The sequence below is a fragment of the Manacus vitellinus genome, unplaced genomic scaffold (assembly GCF_001715985.3).
Source record: "Manacus vitellinus isolate BGI_N305 unplaced genomic scaffold, ASM171598v3 scaffold_11_pilon, whole genome shotgun sequence".
Taxonomy (NCBI): Eukaryota; Metazoa; Chordata; class Aves; order Passeriformes; family Pipridae; genus Manacus; species Manacus vitellinus.
The window spans coordinates 6073236-6096506 of NW_021938895.1; the positions used below are offsets into that span (position 1 = coordinate 6073236).

The following is a 23271-nucleotide window of genomic DNA, read 5'->3' on the forward strand; positions in this document are numbered from 1 at the left end:
TTCCAGGGGTGAAAAGTCCTAATCCACTCACTCGGTCTTCTTTCACATGCTGCTCCTGCCTGGGGACACCCCTGGACCATGTTGCACACCCACTGGTGTGCAGACCTCGTTTGGCTGCATTGATGCAGTCTCAGAGTCTGGTTTCTGTTGCTTTTCTAATAATCCCTTGCATATTAGTGGGAATCTTCTGTCCAGAGAAGGCAACGGAGCTGGTGAAGGGTCTGGAACACAGTGTGATGAGGAGCAGCTCAGGGAGCTGAGGTGTTTAGACCGGAGGAGGCTCAGGGGGGACCTTATCGACATTTGCAGGTCGGTTGCTTGTCCCAAGTGAAAGGAGAGGAAATGGCCTCGGATTGCACCAAGGGAGGTTTAGACTGAGTATTTAAAAAAATTTATTCACTGAAAGGGTGGTCAGGCATTGGAACAGGCTGCCTGGGAAAGTGGTGGAATTGCTGTCCCTGAGGTGCTCAAAAAACCTGTGGATGTGGCACTTGGGGATACCGTGTAGTGGTGAGCATGGTGGCTGGGTTAAGGGTTGAATTCGATGATCTTAGAGGTCCGTTCCAACCATAACGACTCTATAACTCATAACTGCAGAAAGCAGCCCCCGGTGCGAAGCTTCCTCCTCCACCCCCCCGCTGCTTCCCTGCAGAAGCCCTGGGCACCAGTGCAGAGAAAGCGCTGGGATAACCGAGAGCTCAGAAACCTGCAAACCAACCGGGTCTGCCCAGACTGGCCGCGGGTGCCGTGAGGGGGACCAGCTGCTTCTTTCTTCCTTCCCAAAATAAATTTCGGAGCACACAGCCGAGGTGTGTGGCCGTGTCCTGCTCCCGGCTGGCACTGCCTCGGGATGGGGCTGGGTAAGGCCAGGGCTCTGGAGCAGTGCCGTGCCCACTGTTTTAAGGTAGAGACGCGCGCGAGCTGTTTCCAGTGAGGAGGAGGAGGAACAGGAGAGCGCGGAGATGCACCGAAGCTCGGGGGATGTTTTGGCCCCGTGGGGAAGAGGATGAGTTAGTGGGGTTTCCGTGGAAAACACTCCGCCCGTCGGTGTAGTCGTGGCCGAGTGGTTAAGGCGATGGACTAGAAATCCATTGGGGTCTCCCCGCGCAGGTTCGAATCCTGCCGACTACGAGCCAGGGCCGCTACTTTTTTCTCCGCGTTCCGGACATTTTCCTCCCTCCCCCCGCTCGCTTTGCACCGGAGCCGCCGCCGCGCCCGATATCCGGCAGGGCCGGCCCCGGGAAGGGAGGCGGGACCTCCTCCCGCGGCCATGGAGCAGCGCGGCCCGGCGCCCGCCGTGCTGGTCACCACCAGGTACCGGGACACCGGCCCCGCCACCCGGATCGGCCCCGCGGGGCTGGGGATGGTGCTGGGGATGCCCCTGGCGATGCTGGGGATGCCCCTGCCGGGCCAGCTGTGCCTCCGCTGCGCTGGTGGCGGAGCCGTCCCGGGAAAGCGGAGGGAGGGAGGGAAGGAAGGGAAGGAAGGGAAGGAGCGCGGGTTGGCGGCGCTGAGGGGAAGCCGGGTGGCTGCTGCGTGGGTTTGCCCCGGGACATTTGGGATACGTGCGGATCCCCGAGTTTTCTGGCGTTTCACAGCCGGGAGAGATCCCTCCCTGGCCCTTTCCTCCTGGGATAACTTGGGGTCGCTTCCTTTCCACGCTGACGCAGCCTGTGCTCCCGCCCTGCGGAAACGCCTTTTCCTTGTCGTGATTCTGAGGTGGGTCAGAAGGAATTACAATTTATCCCGAAGCTTTGGCTTCATCAGTGGTTTGGCTGATGTCCATTCCCCGCTGCCGTGCCCTGCATCCTTATCCCCGTGCCCACCGGGAGCCCCTCTGGCTGGAAGCCCAGTGATGGGCTAAATGGATTTTTTCTCTTTTCCCACCTTCTTGTAAACCCGCCCCAGGTGGGTGCAGAGGCGCTGTTTTCCGTTGCATTAAACTTTTAAAACCTAGGTTTTCCTAGATGTGATAAAGGAACCCTTGTGAGAAATGCCTCAAGAAGAAAATGCTTCTGGCAATCTTTATAGAAAAATGATAGAGATCTCTCTCTTTCTTTTTTTCTTTTATCCCCACAAAATATTTGAAACCACATGAAAGCAGTTTCCTGTCAGATGAGTCACGAGAAGAAGTGTTGATTCAGCAAAGTCCTTATCTCCTAGGACATAAATAACAGTTATTTCAGTCTCATTAACTTCAAAGCTGTTATATTAATCCCTTAATATTTGGCTTCCTTTGGAGCCGTGGCCTTGAACCTTCAAATGTATCTGACTTGACTAATAGATATTTTGTAGGAATGACTTGATATTAGGTTTAGCCTTGGAAATGGAAATCTGAACACCTGGACTCGTTTTACAGTCTGTAGACTGTAAAAGACACACTTGCAAATTGTCCCATTGATACTGGAATACTTTCAGAGATATATATGTATGTGTGGGATTAAGACTTCAGCAAATAAACATATTTTTTTTTTATCTTGTGAGGTAAAATAGCTCTACAGTTGTGACCTTTTCCACTCTTTATACATACTGGTTTTGAGAATGGGACTCCTAGTTGCTATGGTAATAAAAATCATAGAATCTTAGAATATGCTGAGTTGGAAGAGACCCATCAGGATCATTGAATCCAACTCCTGGCTCTGTGCAGGACACCTCAAGAATCACACCATGTGCCTGAAAATGTCCAAACACTTCTTGAACTCAGACAGGCTTGGTGAACACTGCCCTGGGGAGCCTGTAATCTATATACTTGTACTTAGACTATACAGAGGAATAAAATGTTTGGGGGTAATTTGTGTCAGATATTTTGCCTTCACTTAATGAATAGACTAGCTGTACAAGTTTTTTCCCTTTGGTTATGACCTGGAACACCATGTTTTGGCCCCCTTAAGGCAGAGGTTGTTGGAGCTGGGTGCTGCTGGCAAGGCTGACTGTATCGAGGCAGGAAGTGCAGAGTCCACTCTCCTGGGTGCACAGACGTTGGAATAAAGTTTCTCTGGTCTTAGCACTTTATCTTTTACTTTGCCTTCCTACCTGCAGTGGGTATTCCCCACTCCCCATCTTAGCCTTTCAGCGCAGAAAGGAGATTAATTAAAGTACAATTTAATTATTACATGCAAATCAAAAGACAGGAATGAAAAACTGTCTCTTCCATGAGCTGTGGAAGCTGCTCTGTTCAGCTGACCCTTACATGAGTTCCACTTCCTCTGTCCCTTGCCAGCCCCTCATGATCTGATTGTGCAAGCACAGTGTTACTGGTGTGAATGGTCTCCTTGTATTCAGGTGAAGTGATTTTGTCTTAGGAAGGTTAGCCATGTGCCCAGGTCTCCCCTGAACCATCGGTATTGTAGACAAAAGTGCAACTTGGGGATAAACAAGCTAGATTTAAATAAGGAGTAGAAGCAATAAACCTGTGTGTCCAATTTAAACAACCAGCTTTCTCCTTTTGTTGCTTTTTTTTAAAGGAACAAGTGTAAAAATAATTGTGTTTGATGTGGAAAATGCAATGAAACTATGCTCTGTCTTGGGATTTGCAGGTGCTGCTTCTGTTTGAACAATAATAGCAGTATTTAATGAATTAAAACACTGAGGCTGCTTATTTTGAAATGAAGGCATTACAAAAACCAGTTACCACTTTGGAGAGTACACTCTGTCTGTCACAGCCTCCCTGTTGATTTCTGTTTAGAATCATTTTTATATTTTAAAAAAATCCTGTTGCTGTTGAAGAGGTAATAGGGGAGGGTTTCCTGTAAGAGATGGTAATGAAAGTGATCACAAGGCCTAAAGCAAACAAACAAAAATGTAGCTATTGCCCCTCCCTCTAATTGCTTCCCATTACAGTCACTTTATGTCAGACTTTTAACAACTTTAAAAGAAAACCCCCGGGGTATAGATAAAGTACTTATTAGGTTTGTGACATTTTAGGGCTCTCTGAGGCAACACCTTTTAAGGTGAAGTTGTTGTGTCATCTCGGAATATCTGTATGTTTTCAGCTGAGTGAGAACCACTCAAGGAGGATGGTTCACTGCTGGTTACTTGTTTTATTTACATCAGGAGAAAAGCAGGTTAATTTGCTATTTATACTCTGTGTTAACAGAAGTAGAATCATAGTCATTTAGTTTGGAAAAGACCTTTAAGATCATCAAGTCCATCCATTAACCCAGCACTGCCTCGTCCACTACTAAACCACGTCCCCAAGTGCCACATCTACATGACCTTTAAATATCTCCAGGACTGGTGACTCGAGCTCTTCCCTGTGTTATTCCTGAGTACCAGCTGACAAACCCTTTTGCTGCCTAAGTTGCAGGCACAACTTCTGAGTGACTACACATCTGGAGAGCATTTCCTCTGCTGCAGGTCTATTCTAAAAAACTCCATATCCAGCTGATTTTACTGGCAGGTGCCCTTTGAGTCAGCATTTTGGCAGAAAATGAGAACAGAATCAGAGCAGACAGAATAGCATTGAGGTAAATACTATAAAATGTTGGCGATGGTAGAGCTGTTGTTAAAGTCCTAATGTTTTAAACATGTCTTGCAGAGAGGATTGGGTACAAAATTTGGGACTGTACCCTTGTTGGTTGTTGTCCTATTTATCAAGAACTCTCAAGATACTCTCCTTAAAGTGCTTTTTATTAAAGTTTTGCATTGGAGATTCAGAGGTTGTCTTCTTGGGAAAGCTCAAGTTTCAAAAGAACTGGTCAAGTTTTAACATGATGAGAGGAGTTTTTTGAAACTTTATTTGAAACTAGATTGTTTAAACCTCTTGAAACTATATTTTAAGTTCTATGCATCATGCATCCTTAGGTGAAAGGTGCCTGTGTTAAGGAATCTAAACTTGCTAAAGAAAGAAGTAAATTCCATAAGACACCTCTGCAATCAACAGAAGTCTATGGAAGATGGGACTTGATATTCCCCATATAGTTAAGGTTAAAAAAGGCAGAAAAATGTTTAATGATTCTAGTTTGTGGGTTTTTTTAAATGATCCCTTCTGATTTCACTAAAAAGCATTCACACATGGGAAGCACTGTTTTGTGCCCCAACAGCAACTGCTTGGTCTTACTCCTGATGAGTGAGAAATATAATACAGTTCTGGCATTCCTCTTACAAAAATACCATAAATAATTCCTCAGATGGGAATCTAGGGAAAGGTGACACCCTGGTTCCGTGGGTCTGAAGCTGGCAGGAGAAGAAAATGCATTGAGTAAACTGCTGCAGCAGCTCCCCTGTTGCATTTTCCTCCCAAAAGGAGATGTTCTAACTTTCTGGGTGGCTCTGACCGTTGGCAACATTCAGAGGTTAATGCTGTGATTGTCTATTTAACTGGGTATGAAAGGACAGGTAGTTTTGTTTCCAGTAAGATTTTCTGTGGGAAAGCTGAGATGTTTTAGCTGCTGCACCCTTAGGTGTTTGGCAACAAGACTATGTCAGGCAGTCAAAACCAGAAGGCAGCTCCAAGGGATCATGTCCTCCTTTAACTTGCTCAGTCCTGATAGATGTTTGTCTAATTTTCCTCAATGACCTTCGCAGATGGAAACTATGGTTGGCCCATCAGTCTGCTCCAGCAGCTTCCTTTGTGTTCCAGGCTTTTATCTAGTTCCCTTGTTGCCTCTTCACAAACCTCAAGTTGTTCCTGTGCTCCAGCAAGCTCCTTCTTCCTTTTGTGGCCCCTTTTAGCTTATTGTTGCTGCCATTCCTGGGAATGTCCTTAGACAGAGGAGAGTTGGATAGGGCTTGGCATGACTTGTGATGAAGAGACCTTTGCCTCAAAACAAACTGTGATGAGAGATCATGGGATCTTCTTACCTGCCCTGCTGAGTAAGAGCATTTTCTACTCCTGTGAGTGAAGTCCTGTTCTGAAGAAATCCACATCTTCTCTTTGCAGAAATGCTGTGCTTCTGACATTTTGCCTGCAGTGGCCAGTGGCAGGTGCTTTGGGATGGAAAGTCATGGATAGGAAGCAAGCCATGTCTAAATTTGTCCTGATGCAGAGTAGGAGCAGTGTTGGGGCAGAGTCTGTCTGATGTCCTGTTGCAGTGGGAGTCTTTGCACTGACTTTCTTGTGCTTTGAACTGGATCCTTGGAGAGGGTCAGTTAAAAGTCTTTGTGCCAATGCCTGAACTCTGCGTGTATTTTCTTCCCTTAGGCAAATTCAGAATACGCACACGGGGCTGGATTTGTCAGTGCCAGAGTACCAGGAAATCCGTGGGAAGATGATGTCTGGCCATGTGGAGTATCACATCGTCGTCGTCACACGACTGGCTGCCTTCAAATCAGCAAAGCACAAGCCTGAAGATGTAGTTCAGTTTATGGTAAGTATTTAATCAGAGCTGTGTTGGTGACCACTTTCTTAATCAGCTTTGATTATTTTTGTCCTGATGTAGCAGATACTTTATCATCAATCACAGCCTCTCTGGGTCAAGGTCCTTGGTAGCACAACACAGTCTGTATTATTTCTGCAATAGGAGTATTCTACATGTATTGGTTGAACTCTTTATTCCAGGAGCTCAAAGCAATAATGACTGTTGTTGCCTTAAAGGCATTTGGCATTATGGGTCAACAAATAGAAACCAATTAAGCTTTTTATAAGTCCTGCTAAAAAATTGTCTTCTTCCAAGCTCTTGGACTTGGTACATAAACTTGAAATAAATATATAATAGCTTATTTGAATGGATATATTAGCCTTGGCATGGCTTTTAAAATCCTTAATAAGAGAGTTTTACAAGGAAGCATCCGTATAAAACGTTATTGAGTTGGATTGTCTTTGTCATTATACCTGCAGAGTAGAGGTTTGAAAACACAGCACGTGACTTAAACCAGGTGAAATTAATCTCATCTGTAACATATGCACATCCACTTGAGCTGTTTCACCTGGGACTGTCTATTAAGTTGATGGAAAAAGGTGCATTTAGGGTATGTTTTATTTGATCTTCTTTAGCAGCCTGCTGAACCACTCCCAAGAAGTGCATTTCTCTGTCCATTAACTATAAAGGGACCCATTCTGCTGCATGCTGTGAACATGTGCTCTTTTCAATTGTTTTGGCAGTAACTGTAATGTCACAGTGATGTGAGTGTGTGGTTACCTGGTGGACCATTACCTGTAGTGTAACTCACACTCCATAGAAGATAGTTGATAAATGGTTATTTACACAGTATGATTTGCAGATAAACATCTGTCAGTGTTGTAAAGAGAGGCATGATAAGGAGAGCTCATTCATTTATTCCACACCTTATGCTATATATAACTTTATGGTAAGAGCAGCAGTGCTGGCGTAAGAGTCTGTTCTGTTCTCCCTCCTGGTCCCTGACTGCTTGTTCTCACTCCCTCAGTGTTTCCTTTTGTGTGCCAGTGTCATGTGGCTGTTCCATAACGTCAGCTGAGGAACTGGTCCTGGCTAAAAATGGGTGTTTGGGGGGTTGTTATTCAGTACAGAGTTACACATATTTCTTGAGCCTGTGAGTTGCACAGCCCCATTAAAGTTTGTTTTAAGACAGGGGAAAGGCCAGACATGGGCAGATGGGAGAAGGGGATGTGCAGTTGCTTTTTTTTATGCAGCAATACCTGTTTATGTTATGTAATATTCCCAAACAGCTCTGTGCAAAAAAGGATCTGACTAATCCAGAGGTGTTAAACTGGGCTATTGTCATCTAAATTCATTTTACTTAACTTAAGAATAAGTTGATAAAATCAGATTGTCTATAAAGAGGATAAACAAACTTTCTACTGTGGCCCCCCTGCTTGCTGGAATTGTCTGTTCCCATATCTGCTCTCTCTAGGAGGATTTTTAGCACTCAAGTGAAATGAACCTTCCTGATTTTTCCTCTGGTTAGACCTCCTGATATTTCATTCTTCGTGAAGAAGAAAACTGGTGGAACCTGGCAGGAATAACATTTATCTCAGCAGTTACATTTTTTTCAGCTGACTGAATCTGATATATTATACAGTTTGTTTTGTGAGAGTAATTTAAAACCATGAGCTGGGAGGTTGGAGGATGGATGCTTTGCATCAATTCATTCCAATGAGTTTTATCTGTATGTATTACTGGAAGGAACAGGGGGATTCACCTGTCCTAACTTATCTCTCTAAGTTGGATATTTTAATCTGAGACTGTCCTTGCTTTTATGGTCAGTGGGGAGAAGGGGAATGAGGTGACTCATCCTCTGGAAATGTCTCTCTTCTTTGACCATAAAGGGAAAGCATCTACATTTTAGACAGCTGCATCAGGGGGCTTCAACTCCAGGCTGAAATGCTTAAGGGTCAGTAGAGTTGCACACAAATCATGTGTGCAGTCAAAGCTGCCCTGGGATTTTCCACCTGAACTTCAGAAGGTTGTGGGTCTCCCATAGATCTTGTGTGTTATTTGCCTGCCCCACACAAGCCCCTTGGATGCCATGGGATGCCTGTCTCTAGGCAGAAAAATCCGCTCTCTATGATTAGGTGTCTGCATTTGGTGGATTTCTAAACTCCCATCTCAGTCAGGGCAGTGCTATTGGGAAGAATGTAACTGAGCATCTGTGGTGTGGAGGAACCCACTTTGCATAAAATACATGGCTGGTACCATTTGAGAAACTCTAAATTATCTGAGGTATGTGCACAGGGCTGGCAGGTGTGACAGGGGGAATAAAGGCACTAGCACTGCCCTGGAACAGAGTGAGGTGAGGTACAGGGCATCATCCAAGGTAGCACTAGCTGCCTGTATTCAGGTGAGTTGAATTTCAGTGACATATTGCCAAAATGTAGGGACTGTCTGTCATGAGGGCTGGGGCACCTCCTGCATGTAGGCAGTTTGCTTAAGCTGGAGACAAGTCTCAACTCTGTGCTTCCAGGAGAGGTGAGTTGCACCCACAGTGTCTGCAGTGATTATCTGCTCTGCTGGATGCTGTACCAGGACAAACAAGAACCACCACCCTTTCCCAGGGACTTGCAGGTGAAGCGTAAGAGAACCAGGGGGCTGGAGAACAGTAGAGAAGAATGAGGTTACATTGGGCAGCAGATCTAACATATCAAATTTATATCAGAAAGCAGAGTGAGATGAGACACCTGAAGGAGCAAAAAGAAACTACTGTGTGTGCGCTCTGGAGCAGGATGGGAGAGGTGACTTTGTTGTTTTTTTTGCTTTTGTTGAAGCTGCTAAATATGAAAGGTTAGAGGAAGGAGCCTCACGGTGCTGAGGTGGCAGGTAGGTTAGAGACGACAGGCAGGCGTGGTAGGATTTTCACTGGCTCTGCATACGTTAGTCCAATTTTGGTCACCTCGGGAGCCAGGTCTGTGTTTTGAGAGCTCCTCCTCCCCTTCTGCCTCCCCCTGAAGCATCAGGTGAGTGGATTTTCCCTGTCCGACCGTTCTCCCTTCCCTGTGGCAGTGCCGGCCTCGCTCCCTGTCCGGCGCCAGGTGGCAGCAGCGAGGGGCGGACCCGCGTTTGCTGCTCCAAGAGCGCGTCTGTTTTCCCTGGAAAATGATGGTGAGCAAGGCACAAGCGCCCTCTAAGCTAGCTGTGGTCTGTGGTGTGCTGTTTGGGCCACACTGGATCGAATCGCAGAATCATTTAGGCTGGAAAAGACCTCTGAGGTCATCGAGTCCAACCTTTGACCAATCACCACTTGGTCAGTAAGTGCCTCATCCAGTCATTTCTTGAACACCTCCAGGGATGGTGACTCCACCACCTCCCTGTGGACAGTCTATTCCAATGTTTAACAACCCTTTTCATAAACAAATTCCTTCTGATGTGCAACCTGGACCTCCTCTGGTGCAGCTTGAAGCTATGTCCTCTCATCCTGTCAAGATCGAGATATATTAAGGGCCTATGACCAAAACCAGAGGAACATCAAATAGATATTGCAGATTTGACCTGTGGAGCCTTTACTAGACTTGTGGGTCTAAACAATCCAGAGTTCCCTGTTCTCTAGCCTTTATGTGACTATGCAAAATCAGTACCATAGCATTTCTAATGGAAACGTTTGTGAAACATTAACGGAAGAAGAAATTAGCTTTTGTGATGACTTTACGATCTAAATTCTTAGAAACTGGAGAGATCTTTTAATTTTAAAGAATGCTAATTGTAAAATAGGGCAAATGAGTTGTAGAACTGCTTAACCTTGAGGTTATAATTGGTAATTGAAGGAAAAGTCAACTACATTTCTTTCAAAGGTCAGAATACTCTTGCCCCATCAAAAGAGGGAAATTTGTTTTCTCTTTGGTACTGCTGCCAGGGTGATATTTAATTACTACCTATGGATCTGCAATTTTCTGTGAGAAGAAGAAAAGGTTTTGTTTTTCTTGCATACATTTCTTCTAGCCACATCTTACCTTTTTTAGCAATTAACTTCTGTCTTCCCAACCTTATTAAATATCCACCCAGCCTTCAGTGCCTTCTCTTTCTATCTGCACCCAGTTTAATTGATGCTTTTTTACAAGTTACATTTGTTAGTCAAGTTCTTTCTTTTTCAAAGCTGAACAAATAACTACCAGTGTTTGACAGGCACAGCATAATTTAGGAAGGCATTTGCTATAGAACTGTCTCCTTCTCATAAAATGAGGGAGTATAAGTATGTGGGTGTGTATTCATCTATATTTTCATCATTGCCTGTTTGCATATGTTGGCCTTCTCTTTGTGGGCCTCAAAATCTGTGCATTGGAGTTGCTCTTTCCTGACCATACAGGTGTGTTGTGAAGATAAATTCCTTCACTTTATAATCTCTGTGATGTGAGAGGGGTTGAAAAAAAAATCAGTGCTCAGCGTAGTGATGGGTTCAGGAGCCATTAAGAATTCATGTTGATTAAAAAGAAATATTTGAGTGCTTGCTCTTCTGCTGGGCAAAACAGATGGGGAGAACAGCATGTGGTCATGTAATTAAAATCTACTGTAATGCATACCCATGGGGTCACCAAGCAACATTAATTCTGGTATGGCTTGAATTGGGAGTGTCCAAGTGAAAGCTTGGGTTGTGCTGTCTGGGAGAAGGGACGCTTTTGATTCCTGTACCCAAAGCTAGTGGTTGTTTTAAAGGATAGTGTTGCTGGATCTCCATTTTCTGACAGTGTTAAGAAGTGGGCTTTGTAAAAAGAATGTCACAATAGTCATGTTTTTCATGACATACTGTAAAATCAAGAGTGCTCTTGGCTGGGTTGCATTGGCTGGCAAAGGGTTCGAGTTAGCTCTGAAATCTCCGTTTTGTTGAAACTTTTGCAGTAGATACAAAGCTTATGAAGAAAAGCTTGAGGTCAGAAATGGGGCATTAAAAGGAGCTTTGAAGGGAAAGGGCACATGAAATCCCATTAATACTGAGTGGGATCAAATTCTATGCACAACTGAGAGTCCTGGGCTCGTATCCTACAGGCGTTCCGGTGTGTGTACTTTCATGCATGAGGTTCTTGTGAAGAAGGGGGACAAGGCACATGCATGAGATTTGAGGGATTAGCAGCAAAATTCAGGCTTTCACTTTGAACTTCTTGGTGGTTTTCTTAACCTTCCAGCTATATTTGATCACATTCAACTTTATTTGTTCCTGGTGAAAAAAAAAAAAATATTCAGCCCATCGCTGTCTCTCTTTAAATTCTGTGTTGGATGTTAATTGTTACAGGCAAATAGGGTCTTGACCTGGCAAATAGGCACATGCTTTGCTGTATTTGCATGATTAACTCTTTTGAAGTGAAGTAGATTGAGCCTTTGATACTGTGACTTGACAGAACTCCTTGAAGTGTATACATTCAGGCTGACTTACAGGTGGTGGAGGTTTAACTCCAAAGTGTTCACAGAGTTCAGTTAGAGGCATGGAGGGGGGCAGGATAACTGCAGGATCATAACCTGGAGGATTTACAGGCAACAGAAGGAAAATATTTTAATATTAATCAAATGGTACTTTGTTTACTTAATTGGATTGATAAAATGGGGTTTAGAGCAATGTTTATTTTTATCCTGACATTTTGGGCCATATGATCCATCGACTGTTTTCAAAGGGTTGTGAGTGATAACCAGAAAAAGCAAGATTTGATTTTGTTTACATGCTGATATGCCTTTCTCCTGTAAAATTGGCAGAGGATGTCAAATTCAAAGGGTACAAAATTGTCATGGCAGAGCAGTGGTGCCTGACTGGAAAGGTGTGAGAATGCTCTGGGTGATGTGTGGGACTTGACCTGAGAAAATACACCCCATGGAACTTGGCCAGCACTTCAGAAGGCCCCTGCATTGCCTCTGTGCTGCTGCATCTGGGCCTGGGGTCATGAGGACAGGAAAGACCTGTTGGATCAGATCCAGAGGATGGTACGAAAGTGGTTGTGGGGCTGGGACACCTCTCTTGTGGACAGAGGCTGAGAGAGCTGGAATTGTTCAGCCTGGAGAAGAGAAGGTTCTGGGGACACCTTAGAGCCCCTTCCAGTACCTAAGGGGGCTACAAGAGAGCTGGAGAGGGACTTCTGCAAGGGCTTGGAGTGATAGGACAAGGGGGAATGAACTTAAGCTGAAGGAGGGAAGGTTTAGATTAGATAAAAGGAAAAAGATCTTTACTGTGAAGGTGGTGAGGCACTGGCACAGGTTGCCCAGAGAAGCTGTGAATGCCCCATTTTTGGAAGTGTTCAAGGCCAGGCTGGATGGGGCTCTGAGCAACCTGGTCTAGTGGAAGGTGTCCCTGCCCATGGAACTAGATGATCTTTAGGACCAAAATTATTCTGTGATTCTAAATGCGTCAGTCTGAGGTTGTTGGGCTCAGCCAGCCTTACTGTTGCATTTCCAGCACCAAACCCAAGGAAAAGCTGACAGCAGTGTTGAGCAAAGGTGTTGAGGAGCCAGTGGCTGCCGCGGTTTGAGGCACAGGAGCAGCAGGCAAGGAGCCTCAGCTGGCAGGGCTTGCAGGGGCCAGCACTGGGCTTAGGTAAGTGGGGAATGGTTTCGGCTGGAGTTTTGACATCTCACTGGTACTGTGGGTTATTCCAGCAGAGGGCATCCCGGCACTGCTGGATATTGGCCTGCATGGTGTGGTGCAGGCTTTGGGGAAGCACATTAGTATGCTTTGGGTATAGTGCTGTCACACTTGGTATGCTGTGTCGTGTGTACGGCTGCTGGTGTTGTTCAAAGCCCACGCAGACCCACAAAGGCTCAATTAGAGTGTGCATTTGCTTTAGGTTCAGTGGTGTAATTAGACATAAATTGAGATTTATGAATAATTTACAGAGTTTAATAGAGAAGGAATGAAAATTAAGTGGGGAAAGAAATAAGTTTGTGTATCTCAGCTTAGTGCTAAGAGTATTTTAAAACTTTTGGCATAATCTTGATTGGCTGCTGTCTTGTAATACTTTCAGACATTAATTTGGTATTTATTATTGAAATTAATTAGACGTTAAATGTTTTTCACAAATCTGACTCAGTTTTTTTTCCTGGGTGGAAGGTAATAGTGTTTATTCTTCTGAAAAAGTACTAGTAAATTCCTCACTGCCCTTACATTTGTGCTTATGTGGTATTGTTGGGAGAGGCTCTGCTGTCATACCCTCTTCAGAGTGCTACTGGGACCTAGCAAACTACAGCAGTTCAGAATTCTGGAATTGCTTTCCTCACTCTTTTTGGGGTATCTTTTGAAGGGAGGATTGCTGTATTCTGGAACATCCTCTATTGCCCTCACTTTAGTGCTTGGCTGGTGAATTGTGTTTCAGATCCTGCATGTGGACCACAGTGGTACTGACACCTTCACTGCTTTCAGGAGAAAAGTCTAAAATACTTGTTTTTCATTCTCCTGAGGGCTCAAGTTGGTTTTTCTCCTTCAGGTCTTTGTTACAGGGCTGCCTGCCTTTGGTGGCTGGACACTGAACCCACAGTGAACGTTGTACAGCTGAAACACAAACGCTTTTCAAATCAGCCAGCGTGGTTGATAATTACTGTGAAAGGCAGGGAAGTGTGAAAGCTGAGGTGGCTATTGCTCTTTATGCCTATATCTGATTTAGTAAGCTAGTCGAGATGTGTCTGGTAATGTCAGGGCCTGTTCTCTGGCCTGGAGGGCAGCTCTCACAGTCTGGCTCATCTGTGGTATGAAACTCTGACCCATCTGCAGGGGGTGTCAGCACCCAAACTGGCTCCTGTGGAGTCCCTGCACCAGGCCAAACCTTGGGCTGACAAGTTATCTGGGGGAGTGCTACCTTTAAACTATTCCAGGCCTCGTCAGGTTCCCGTAGACACTATTAAGGTTTCTAGTAGACACTCTCAGGTTCCAGTGCCTGAGAATATGCCTGCTCCTATTTAGTTTGCTGGCATAGATGCAGTTTAGGGATTCTGCATTAATCTATAATTAATTTCCCTTCTACTTTTGTTCTTTTTGTTAGGTTGACTTTCTTTTATCACTTTCTTTTATCATCTGGTGGAAGAACTCTGCCTTCTGCCATCCCAAAATGTGGTGCTTGAGTCTCTCTATATCCATCTCAGTATATGCAATACTGCACAAATTGCAGTATTAATGAGGATTCACTTCACTAGAGTTCACCAACGTGTTACAGGAGAGTAAGAGCTGGGCCCTAGTAGAGGACCTGGGCTGTATGTACTCTACTAACACTAGGTTTTTGGATTGTTTATTTTCATCTCGGTATTCATTAAAACACATTCATAGATTATGGGAGCATAGAAGGCCTTGATGAATATATTATTTGTGTAATACCACACAGCATGAGAGTCAGTCTCCTTTGCATCTGTAACATCACTTAGAGATAGTGTTTTGTTTGTGTGTGAGTTTTGTGTATTGTTTTTTTTAAGGTACTGAATTTAAAACCTAATGTGACATAGTAGCCACACCTTTTCTAACCCAACATTCCCATAGTTGTTGCTTTCCTTGTAGTATCTTGAGCCTTATTTCTCCTCAGGCTTCCTGTCTTTGTGTGCAGGAGGAATGACTCCATTCGCTGTTGGCATCTTCTCCTTGTATGAGAACCTGTAGGCCGTGGCCAAGTTGTTGGGTTTTATTTTCTCATGGATAAACTGGATAGTCAGGGATCAGCTAAGGTCTTTTCCCTTAGGTTTCTGTGTTATGTGCCAGTTTTTTAGGCCTAAACAGCCAAAGGGCACTGTAGCCACAAGGAATGAGAAATGGGACATCTGGCTTAATGGTGGAAAGGTTCAGGTAGCTTTCTCCATCACATACTTATCTGGCAGGGCTTTTCTTCCTATCTCTCAGGACTGAGCATCACTTTTAGTGGACAAGGATTTCTGATGGTAGAAAAGTATCTGGAGCAGTGACCCCTCCAGTATTTCATTGATGAGTCAGACAAATGGATGCTAGGTATCTGGCAATGAACTCCCATTCCATTAGGCAGTAGATCTTAATAACAGAACTAGAAGACCAGCAACAATGCTTGAGGATTCACTGGGTACATAACAGGCTTTGGCTGGGCTGTATGGAAAGCTCCTTGCTAATACATGTTTTTCCACTTCAGTTTCCATGGTTAATGTTTCACAGCACTTAAACTGCTGCTTTGCTGCTCCTGTCTCCCCTGTACAGAAACATACCCAGGCAGCACATTTCATTGCAGGTTTCCAAGAAGTACAGCGAGATAGAGGAGCTCTACCAGAGGCTGACAGCACGATATCCACAGGCTTCTCTTCCACTCTTGCCTAGAAAAGTTCTCTTCGTGGGGGAATCTGACATCTGTGAACGAAGAGCTATGTTCAATGATATCATGAAATCCATCTCGAAAGACGTGGATCTAGCAACGAGTCCTGAGTTACTGGAATTTTTAGGTAACTAAAAGATGTGAGTGTCCCCTCTCCCATGAATGTGCTTGATGAAGGCATTTGTCTCAGGTAGTCAAAAACTAGAGAATGCCAGAATAGAGGCTGTCATGGAAAATATCCTCATGTGCATCATTTACAGTGCTGCATAGACATCTTCGCCAGTGTTTTCCCCTCCTCTGTTTGGACACATGCCTCATTCTGAGGTGTTGATAGATACCTTCAAAGCAAGCACTGTGCTGTCCTGTCTCTGATTTCCTGCTGTGAATCAGAACATGTAACTCCAGAAGGCTAAATAATCATATATTGTCAGTGGAGAGATGGACACTAAAGGGACAGGTCTCCCTTAGTGAGCAACTCTTTCATGTTTTTTCTGTTTTTCATGCAAATTATTGACTCTGAGAAAGATTTAAATAAAAGACAGATTCTTTATTAGCTAAACACATTCTCTGGCCCTCTGTTGTTTTGGTTTTTTTTGTCTTGTTACCTTTTCCAGTGATTCATATAGTTTCTTTCTTATGTCCCTTGGGGATAGAAGGGAGTCACAGAATGAATGGAACATATGGGCTCTCTGCTTCTAATTCAGCTGAAAGCTGCTGAGCAGGGAATACTCCAGCCCAGTGCTGTGCAGGATTCTTAGTGGAGTGTTAGTTTTAAGAAAGTGAAATTGCAAGGTGCTAACAAGTGTGAACAGCCCATTTTGCAAAAGTGTCAGGTGTGGCCTCATTAGAAGTTCTGTGAAACTGGCAGCTTCCTAAAGTCAAGGGGGGCAAAGCTGTGTAATACTGGGTAAAATCCTTTTGCTAATAAGGTTTTGGTGTGGTTTTTGTTTGGGTTTGGTTATTTTCCTCTGCCAGTGTTCTTTTGAAAGTAGACCCCTTGCACAGAGAATTCGGAATTCATGTTGATTGATCTTGGCATGCTGATTAACCTAACTGTGGTGCACATGTCTACAGGTAAACTGGACTGGACTGTCTTTATATCTGGAGAGATTGGGTGCAGGTAATGTGACCCATTCATCAAACTCTGCCTTAGAATAGTCTAAGTGCCACCCTACCAAAGCAGGTGGAATTCAGTACGTACACTGCAGGTCCTCAGGCTACTTGTGTACGCTTTTCTGGAGACTTGGTTGATATAGTCAGGGATATTTAGGGAAAATCAATGTGGTAAAACACATAACTGTGGGGATAAGATAAGCAGCATCCTAACATTCACTGCCTACCCTGCCCAGTGCTCTCTTGCCTATAAGGGGAGCATAAGACCACATGTTGAGCGTGGACACCCACACTGAGTCAGTGAAGTCTGCCCTGGGTGATTTGGCAGATGCAGACATGAAAAACTGGGTGAGATGAATTTCCCATGCCATGTTAGTTGAAAAGTCAAAAGGATGAAACCATTAACTTTATCCATCATAGTTTTCACTAGCCTTTTTTTTACCTAGTCTCATTATTTTAAATTACTTCCTGGACATCCAGAGACTTGACAGCAAGGAACAGTTTTTTCTCCTCGTTCTCCTGGGCTCTGCATATGACAAGTATGGTGAGAAGACTTAGTTTCATGTTTCAGTTGCGTGAATTTGCTCAGTTGGATGGATCTTGCATTCTGAAGGGTGTTAGAACTTCAGGCGTCATTTTTGAGTGTAAATTGAAGAGCTGCTGTGGAAACTTTTTCATGCTGTCCACTACTCTAATTTTGGCCCAAATGAATTAAATAAATGTCAAAAAGTGGATTTCATCTCAACTAGCTATGTGGAAGTTGGTTATCTACATCTAAGCAGAGTATTTACAGCCCCTGTGTAGCCAGTGGAGAGAAAAAGGCACTTCAGAGAGAAACTTCTCATAAGACTTTATTTGGATGGGATGAATAACCACATGGAAAATCTATTGTTTGTGTTGGATATAGAGGGAACATAAATAAGCAAATTTGACATGCACTGCTGTGTCTCAGATAAAGGTTCATTTCCTCTGTCTTTATCTACTTAACTACTTTAAATCAGTAAACAGATCGGACACATGACACACAGTGGATAAAGGGAACAGTGGGAATGTTGAAAGAGTTTCACAAAAGCTGATCATGTCCTTCATTCCTCAAACAAAACCATCAAGAGCAGGTGCAAGGTATTAAATAAACTAGTGGTTATCCTGTGTACTCAGTTTTGCATCTGTTATTATGTCTTGCAGGAACAAAATCTTCCAGTGCCATTGACTTCAAGGGTAAAAACGTGCCTGATGACAAGGATAAAGAAGATGAAGAAAATGAGGTGATGGATTTTTTCAAAGAGGAGAAGACACCTGACTTAATCTCGCAGCTTTTATCAGTGCAGAATGTCAAAAAGGGGGAAGAAAAGGAAGAGGAAGAGGAGGAAGAAGAAGTTCTAGACCCCCTTGGTATAATCAGGTATGGCTGCTAGTGCCTTTTTTATTTAGATTTTAGCCTAGTTTTCTAAGTAAGGCTGTTCTGTGTCACTGTCCCCTGATCCCAACATTTTATCACATTGACCACTTTCAGCTGAATTTCACAGAGGAGGAGAGGCCTCTGCAGTTTGCAAAGGAAGTGCCTTGGTAGAGGGAAGAGACTTTGTAATTGTTCTTCAGTGCATTCTTCAGGAAATCCAAGTGACTGGGACATTCTGAATGCCTTGATTACAATCCCAACTACAGGAGACACTTTATTAGGCACTGCAGGGCTCTACCACAAAGCATCAGCGCATCAGCATCCAGTGGATGTGCTGTTCTGGAGTACACTGGTGTTTACAGTGCCTGAAACTGCTTTTGAGCTCAGTTGTGTCTACAAGGAGGTAAAGTTAGAGCATCTTAAAGACCAAAAGACCTAACATTTCAGTAATAATATTCACAAATAGGCATTTCTTTCTTTATTCCCTTGTCTGAAGGTGTCACATTCTTAATGCCACTAAGGCATAAGCAATAACAGCTTAAGAAACAGTAATTGAATCAAAGCTTCCTGATATTAGTATCCGGGTTGTTTTACCTCTCCAGTAATTTTCAGACAGTTATTTTCTTCACTTCAAGATGGATTTTCTCACTGAATTCCTAAACCATTTCTACTGAAGCCTGGAAGCAAATTTAGTTTCTCGGCGGCTGGGATCATGAGTACTGACAACTTTTTTTAGGGTGCCTCAGGCTTTAGATGTCCAAGTAGAGAAGGCTTAGCTGTTCTTGATCTTCAGTAAGCACTGACTGACTCAACTGAACTGTTTCAGCCACGAGCCACTACTGAATGTTCTTTGTCTTGGATCCAGAGAGTGCTGTCAAAGTGCTTCTTCATAGCAATAGGCAGTAACTGATAATAACAAGCCAGAGCCCACTCTTGGTGTTTCCCAATTACATTGAATCATTTCCAGGGGATCATTCACTCTAGGCTCTAAGCCTTTTTACTTGAAGTATTTAGTAATTTACATATCACCAGAAAACTTCTAATATTATTCTTTTGACAAAATGTGCTTAATTACTCAGCATCAAAATCATTCTTTTGTTGAAGAAGAGTTTAAAAATTTAAATAACTATTTACAGGGAGAAGTTAGATAAAGCAGTACTTCCCATAAAATGGTCCTTAGTTGGTAAGTTTACAAAAGAAGCTGTCCTTTTTTGGATAGGAAAATGATCTATTGGTTTAGCAAATGCAATGTTGTATTTTCCAACTTAAAACAAGTAGAAGCTATAAAGAACTTGCTATGCCAAAACAAGCAAGAAGTTTGCTTTTCTGCTCTGAACAGTTTGACATACTATTTGAAAATCTTGATTATTTTGGTCTTTTAATGCATTGAAGGATGACAAGATCTGGTATTTAATCCTCATTTAGTTTATTGCTTCCATTCCTTTCGAGAACAGAATTCTTACTGAATCAAAATAACTTAATTTGTATAAGAAGTATGATCTTCACTGGGACAGAGCTGCAGGATGACATGTTCTTCAGTCAGATGTTTTTTACTCTGAAGCACTGGTTGGCTATCTAGAAAAGAAATCTGCATATGTATTTATTATTATTTTTGTAAATCTCACATGTACAGTGTTGAGGCAGAAACGTGAAAGTGGAAATGAGAATCCTGGATCTGATCTTACATTGTCTCTGTTCTCATGTAGCTCACCCTGCTTCCATGGAAGTTATTTTCAGCTGACATCAATGGAGATCAGACTGTACATAAGCACTGTGTCCCAGCTCTGTGCCATCTAGAAGTAGGTCTCTAGGTAAGAGGCCAAAGGCAGGAGCTTAGTTGTCAGGGGATGGGCAGTTCTTGGAGGACCATTTTAGGCTGTGTTCTATGCCTGTTAAAGTGTTATGTGCTTACATGCTTTGAAGAGGGAGCTGCAGGCCTCACAGCTTGAGTGCTTCAGATGTGCTTGAAGTTACTTTGGGATGGAAATGAATAAAACAGGAGATGACACAGATTAATGTGTTTAGTAGTAAACTGCTCTCTAATGCCTATTAAATCCAGGATAAAAAGGAAAAAAAAATCCATGTGCCTTTTCTCTCTGAAAACCTTTGAAAAGATGTAAAGTCAGCACTGAAACAAGCCAGTCCATCCCATACAGTATTGGTGGCCAGAGTGCTGTGAGCAGCAGAGCTCAGACCTAAATTGAATCATGTGTTTGGCATGATCTTGTAGGTTTTTTGCTTTCTGGATGAGGATGAAACTGCTCCAGTAGCACAGGCTTCCATATGTTGTCAGCACGCTTCATTTGATAACAACTTCTCCTCCTGGGCCAGAAGGCTGTGACTTGGATTTAGCCCAGCGCTGCTGCTGTGCTGCTGAACCACCTGATATCCAGTTAAATATACTGGCCTTAGGGGTAAAATGCTAAGCTAGGGCCTTTATTTTCTGTTTTTGTATTGCTGGTGATCATCCAGGTGGAAGCTCATAATGGCCTGGTTCCTTTTGCCTGGAGGAGACATCCCAGTTGTGCTGATGCTCTGCCTCGCATTCAAGGCTGTCTGAGTTGCTCTTTGATGTCAGGTGGGCAACTCACTTGCCAATTCAGCTCTTCAGCTTTTGTGGGTATTAATGATGATCTACAAACTTTGTGTTTCTTTGCTCTATGATTCTCATTCCTCAAAGCTTTCTTTCTGTGTTAGCAAGGGGATCTTGGGATTCTTCAAAACAGAAAGACTGGATTTTTTCTTGTCCAAATCAGGAACATATCAAAAACCATAATACATGCTTGTAGTTAAGTTTTTAGCTTTTAACACCCCTTCTCCTTAATATTTTTTATCCCAGGCCTAGTTCTTCTTAGAATAAAGGTTACTCAAAATTATGTTACATTTGTGGGGTTCAGTGTTGAAAATCATTTGAAATATGTTTTCTCTTCTTCATCCTCTGACTTTCTTGATAGTTTGGAGTATTATCATTCCAATGTATTGTTGCCAGTTACTCTGCAAGTTCTCCTGGACCTTTGTAGAAAAGATCAGCTCTCATAGCAAACTTCTTTTTTTTTTTTTAAAGTGAGTATCTTTTTTTTTTTCATTTTATTTTCTGGTAAATCACAAACATTATAATATTTCTGTTAAAATGTTCTAATTCCCTTTACAAGTAGGAAATCATATATATATATTTAACTCCATATTGTAGGGACAATGTTAGGTATAGTGACTTATCTTTTTCACCACTCTATCGCTCTTCTTTAAATCCATCTATCTCAACATTTGCATATACATATTTTTAAGTCCTTGGTAGGCTACCATGCTGCTTTGGCAATACATCTGGATTTTTAGAGGTCTTTTAACACTGCTGTGTTTTAAAAGATTTTCCTCATAAATTGCAAAGTAGTACTGCGAGTCTAGTCACAACTGCAGGGGGTTCTCCAACTGGAATGCCTTTAGGGATGAATGAAACAAGAGCACTAGATCTGAAAGAGGCTAATGCTCTGAAGGGCAAGGCAAGGAAGACAGCCACAGGTTGGATGAGCTGTTCACCTGCAGCCAGTGTGGTCTTGATGGTACTGCTGAAAATTCTGCAGTGGGAATAGGCGTAATTTGCCAGTGGTTTGAGGGGAGATTGGCAGGGAGTGAGGATTGCTATGTGAAACAGGAATCCAGAGCAGCACCAATGCTAAGTCAGCTCAGCTGTGCCAGGGTGCCCTGGCTGAGCCTGACTGAGCAATGTCTGGCTGTGTCTATACCATTACATTCTCCAAATGTGGATTGCTACATCCAGAATGCCCCACTGGAAATGGCTACTGGCCTGTGCTGCCTCCTGGGCTGTGATTAGGATAGCTTAGGAGAAGACAGGTTGTCCCGTGCCAGGGTGGGTACCAAAAACTGAACAGCTGAACTCTTGAACTGAGCTCCTATGCTCAGGCCCGGGGTGTGAAGGAATTACTAGAAAAGACTGTATGGCCCTGAGCTCCTCTGCCCACAGAGCTCCTCTGCCTGCCACTGTGTTTGCCCCAGTCTGCCCTCAAGGTTCCCTAAAGTTTTGCTTTATGTAGGGAATTCAGGCATCCAGTTGTGGATTTTTTTACTTGATCCAAGCAGGATCAAGTTAGCATTTCTGGTCTGAATCTTAAAGCAATTTAAAAAACACATCACAGCAACTGAATTTGGTTTTGTCTTCTTCCACTGTGGATGAAATACAGAGTTTTATTGTTTATAGGTTGAAACCAAGAACTTTAGCTTTAGCTTTATCTCTCTCCTCTCACTGTGTAGTTAAAACAACTCAACTTAGTATTTGTATTCAGTTTACTCCGATAAACCTCAGACAGCAGCTGATTAAAATGGCTGTGAACCAGCTCCTCTGGACAAAGCAGCAACAATTTTGCAGAAGGACTGTGACTGCCTCATGGGTTAAAACATGCAGCAACCCTTTCAGTGCATGCATTTCTTCAGCTGCAATTAACTTCTGAGGTAATATTTGTTCACCATTTTGGGAGAACCCACCTTTTCCGGTGCTTTCCTTTCTTGTCTTCTTCAGCCCTCCAGAGCCCTTGCAGGAACCTCTCCTCCCCACATGGTTCCTCCCTTCCGTCCTTTTTCCTTTGCCTCTCTAAATCTTCCAGTGACAGCATATGTTTCCTGAGCCTTAGGTTTTTCCTGGCAGACTGCACAGGGTCCAAAGGTGGGTATTCCCCAGGCAAGAGTTTTTCTGTCTCCTCATGAGTCTTGGGGAGTTTCTGTCTCAACTCTCTGCCTTTGCTATTGTTCAGAGGATTTCCCCTCATGGCTTCTCCCATCCAAATTTGTGCCTTTCCTGAGGAATACAGACAGACACGTGGGTGGGTTGAAGCTTTGCATCTGTTGTGTTTAAATGCAGATACAGCTAAGTCCTGACAATAGTTAGGAAAGGATGGGGCTGGTGAGGGCTGACCTTTTGGGGGCCTTCTGCCAAAGGTTTTTAAAAGCCTTGTAGCTGGTTGTAGCTGGGGTCAAGCTCAAGCACCTCCAGTGCCAGAGGTTTCCCATTGCTGGGTTTAGTTGGTAAGGAGATTATTAAAGGAGTCAGGGCCTTTTCTGGCTGCAGATGAAATTGGTGATGGCTCTGAGCAGCAGATTGGCAGGGAATGAGCAGCCAGGAGCCAGCCCTGGCCTTGCCAGAGCCCTGCAGAGCCAGGCAAGCTGCAGG

The 23271-nt window shown here is 43.6% G+C and overlaps 1 protein-coding gene and 1 non-coding gene across 3 annotated transcripts in view; both read left to right on the forward strand.

Annotated features, from left to right (window-relative positions):
• Positions 1-1049: 1049 nt before the first annotated feature.
• TRNAS-AGA lies at positions 1050-1131 on the forward strand. The gene has a single exon. It is a non-coding gene; the product is annotated as a tRNA-Ser (tRNA).
• Positions 1132-1186: 55 nt separating this feature from the next.
• HS1BP3 (HCLS1 binding protein 3) overlaps positions 1187-23271 on the forward strand; it is a 51028-nt gene continuing 28943 nt past the window's right edge. For both annotated transcript variants that reach the window (XM_008931284.3, XM_018088790.2), the window contains exons 1-4: positions 1187-1314; positions 6143-6308; positions 15500-15707; positions 17879-18095. In XM_008931284.3, the coding sequence (XP_008929532.2) occupies positions 1271-1314; positions 6143-6308; positions 15500-15707; positions 17879-18095 (635 nt within the window). In that variant the 5' untranslated portion in view covers positions 1187-1270. The remainder of the gene's footprint in view (positions 1315-6142; positions 6309-15499; positions 15708-17878; positions 18096-23271) is intronic.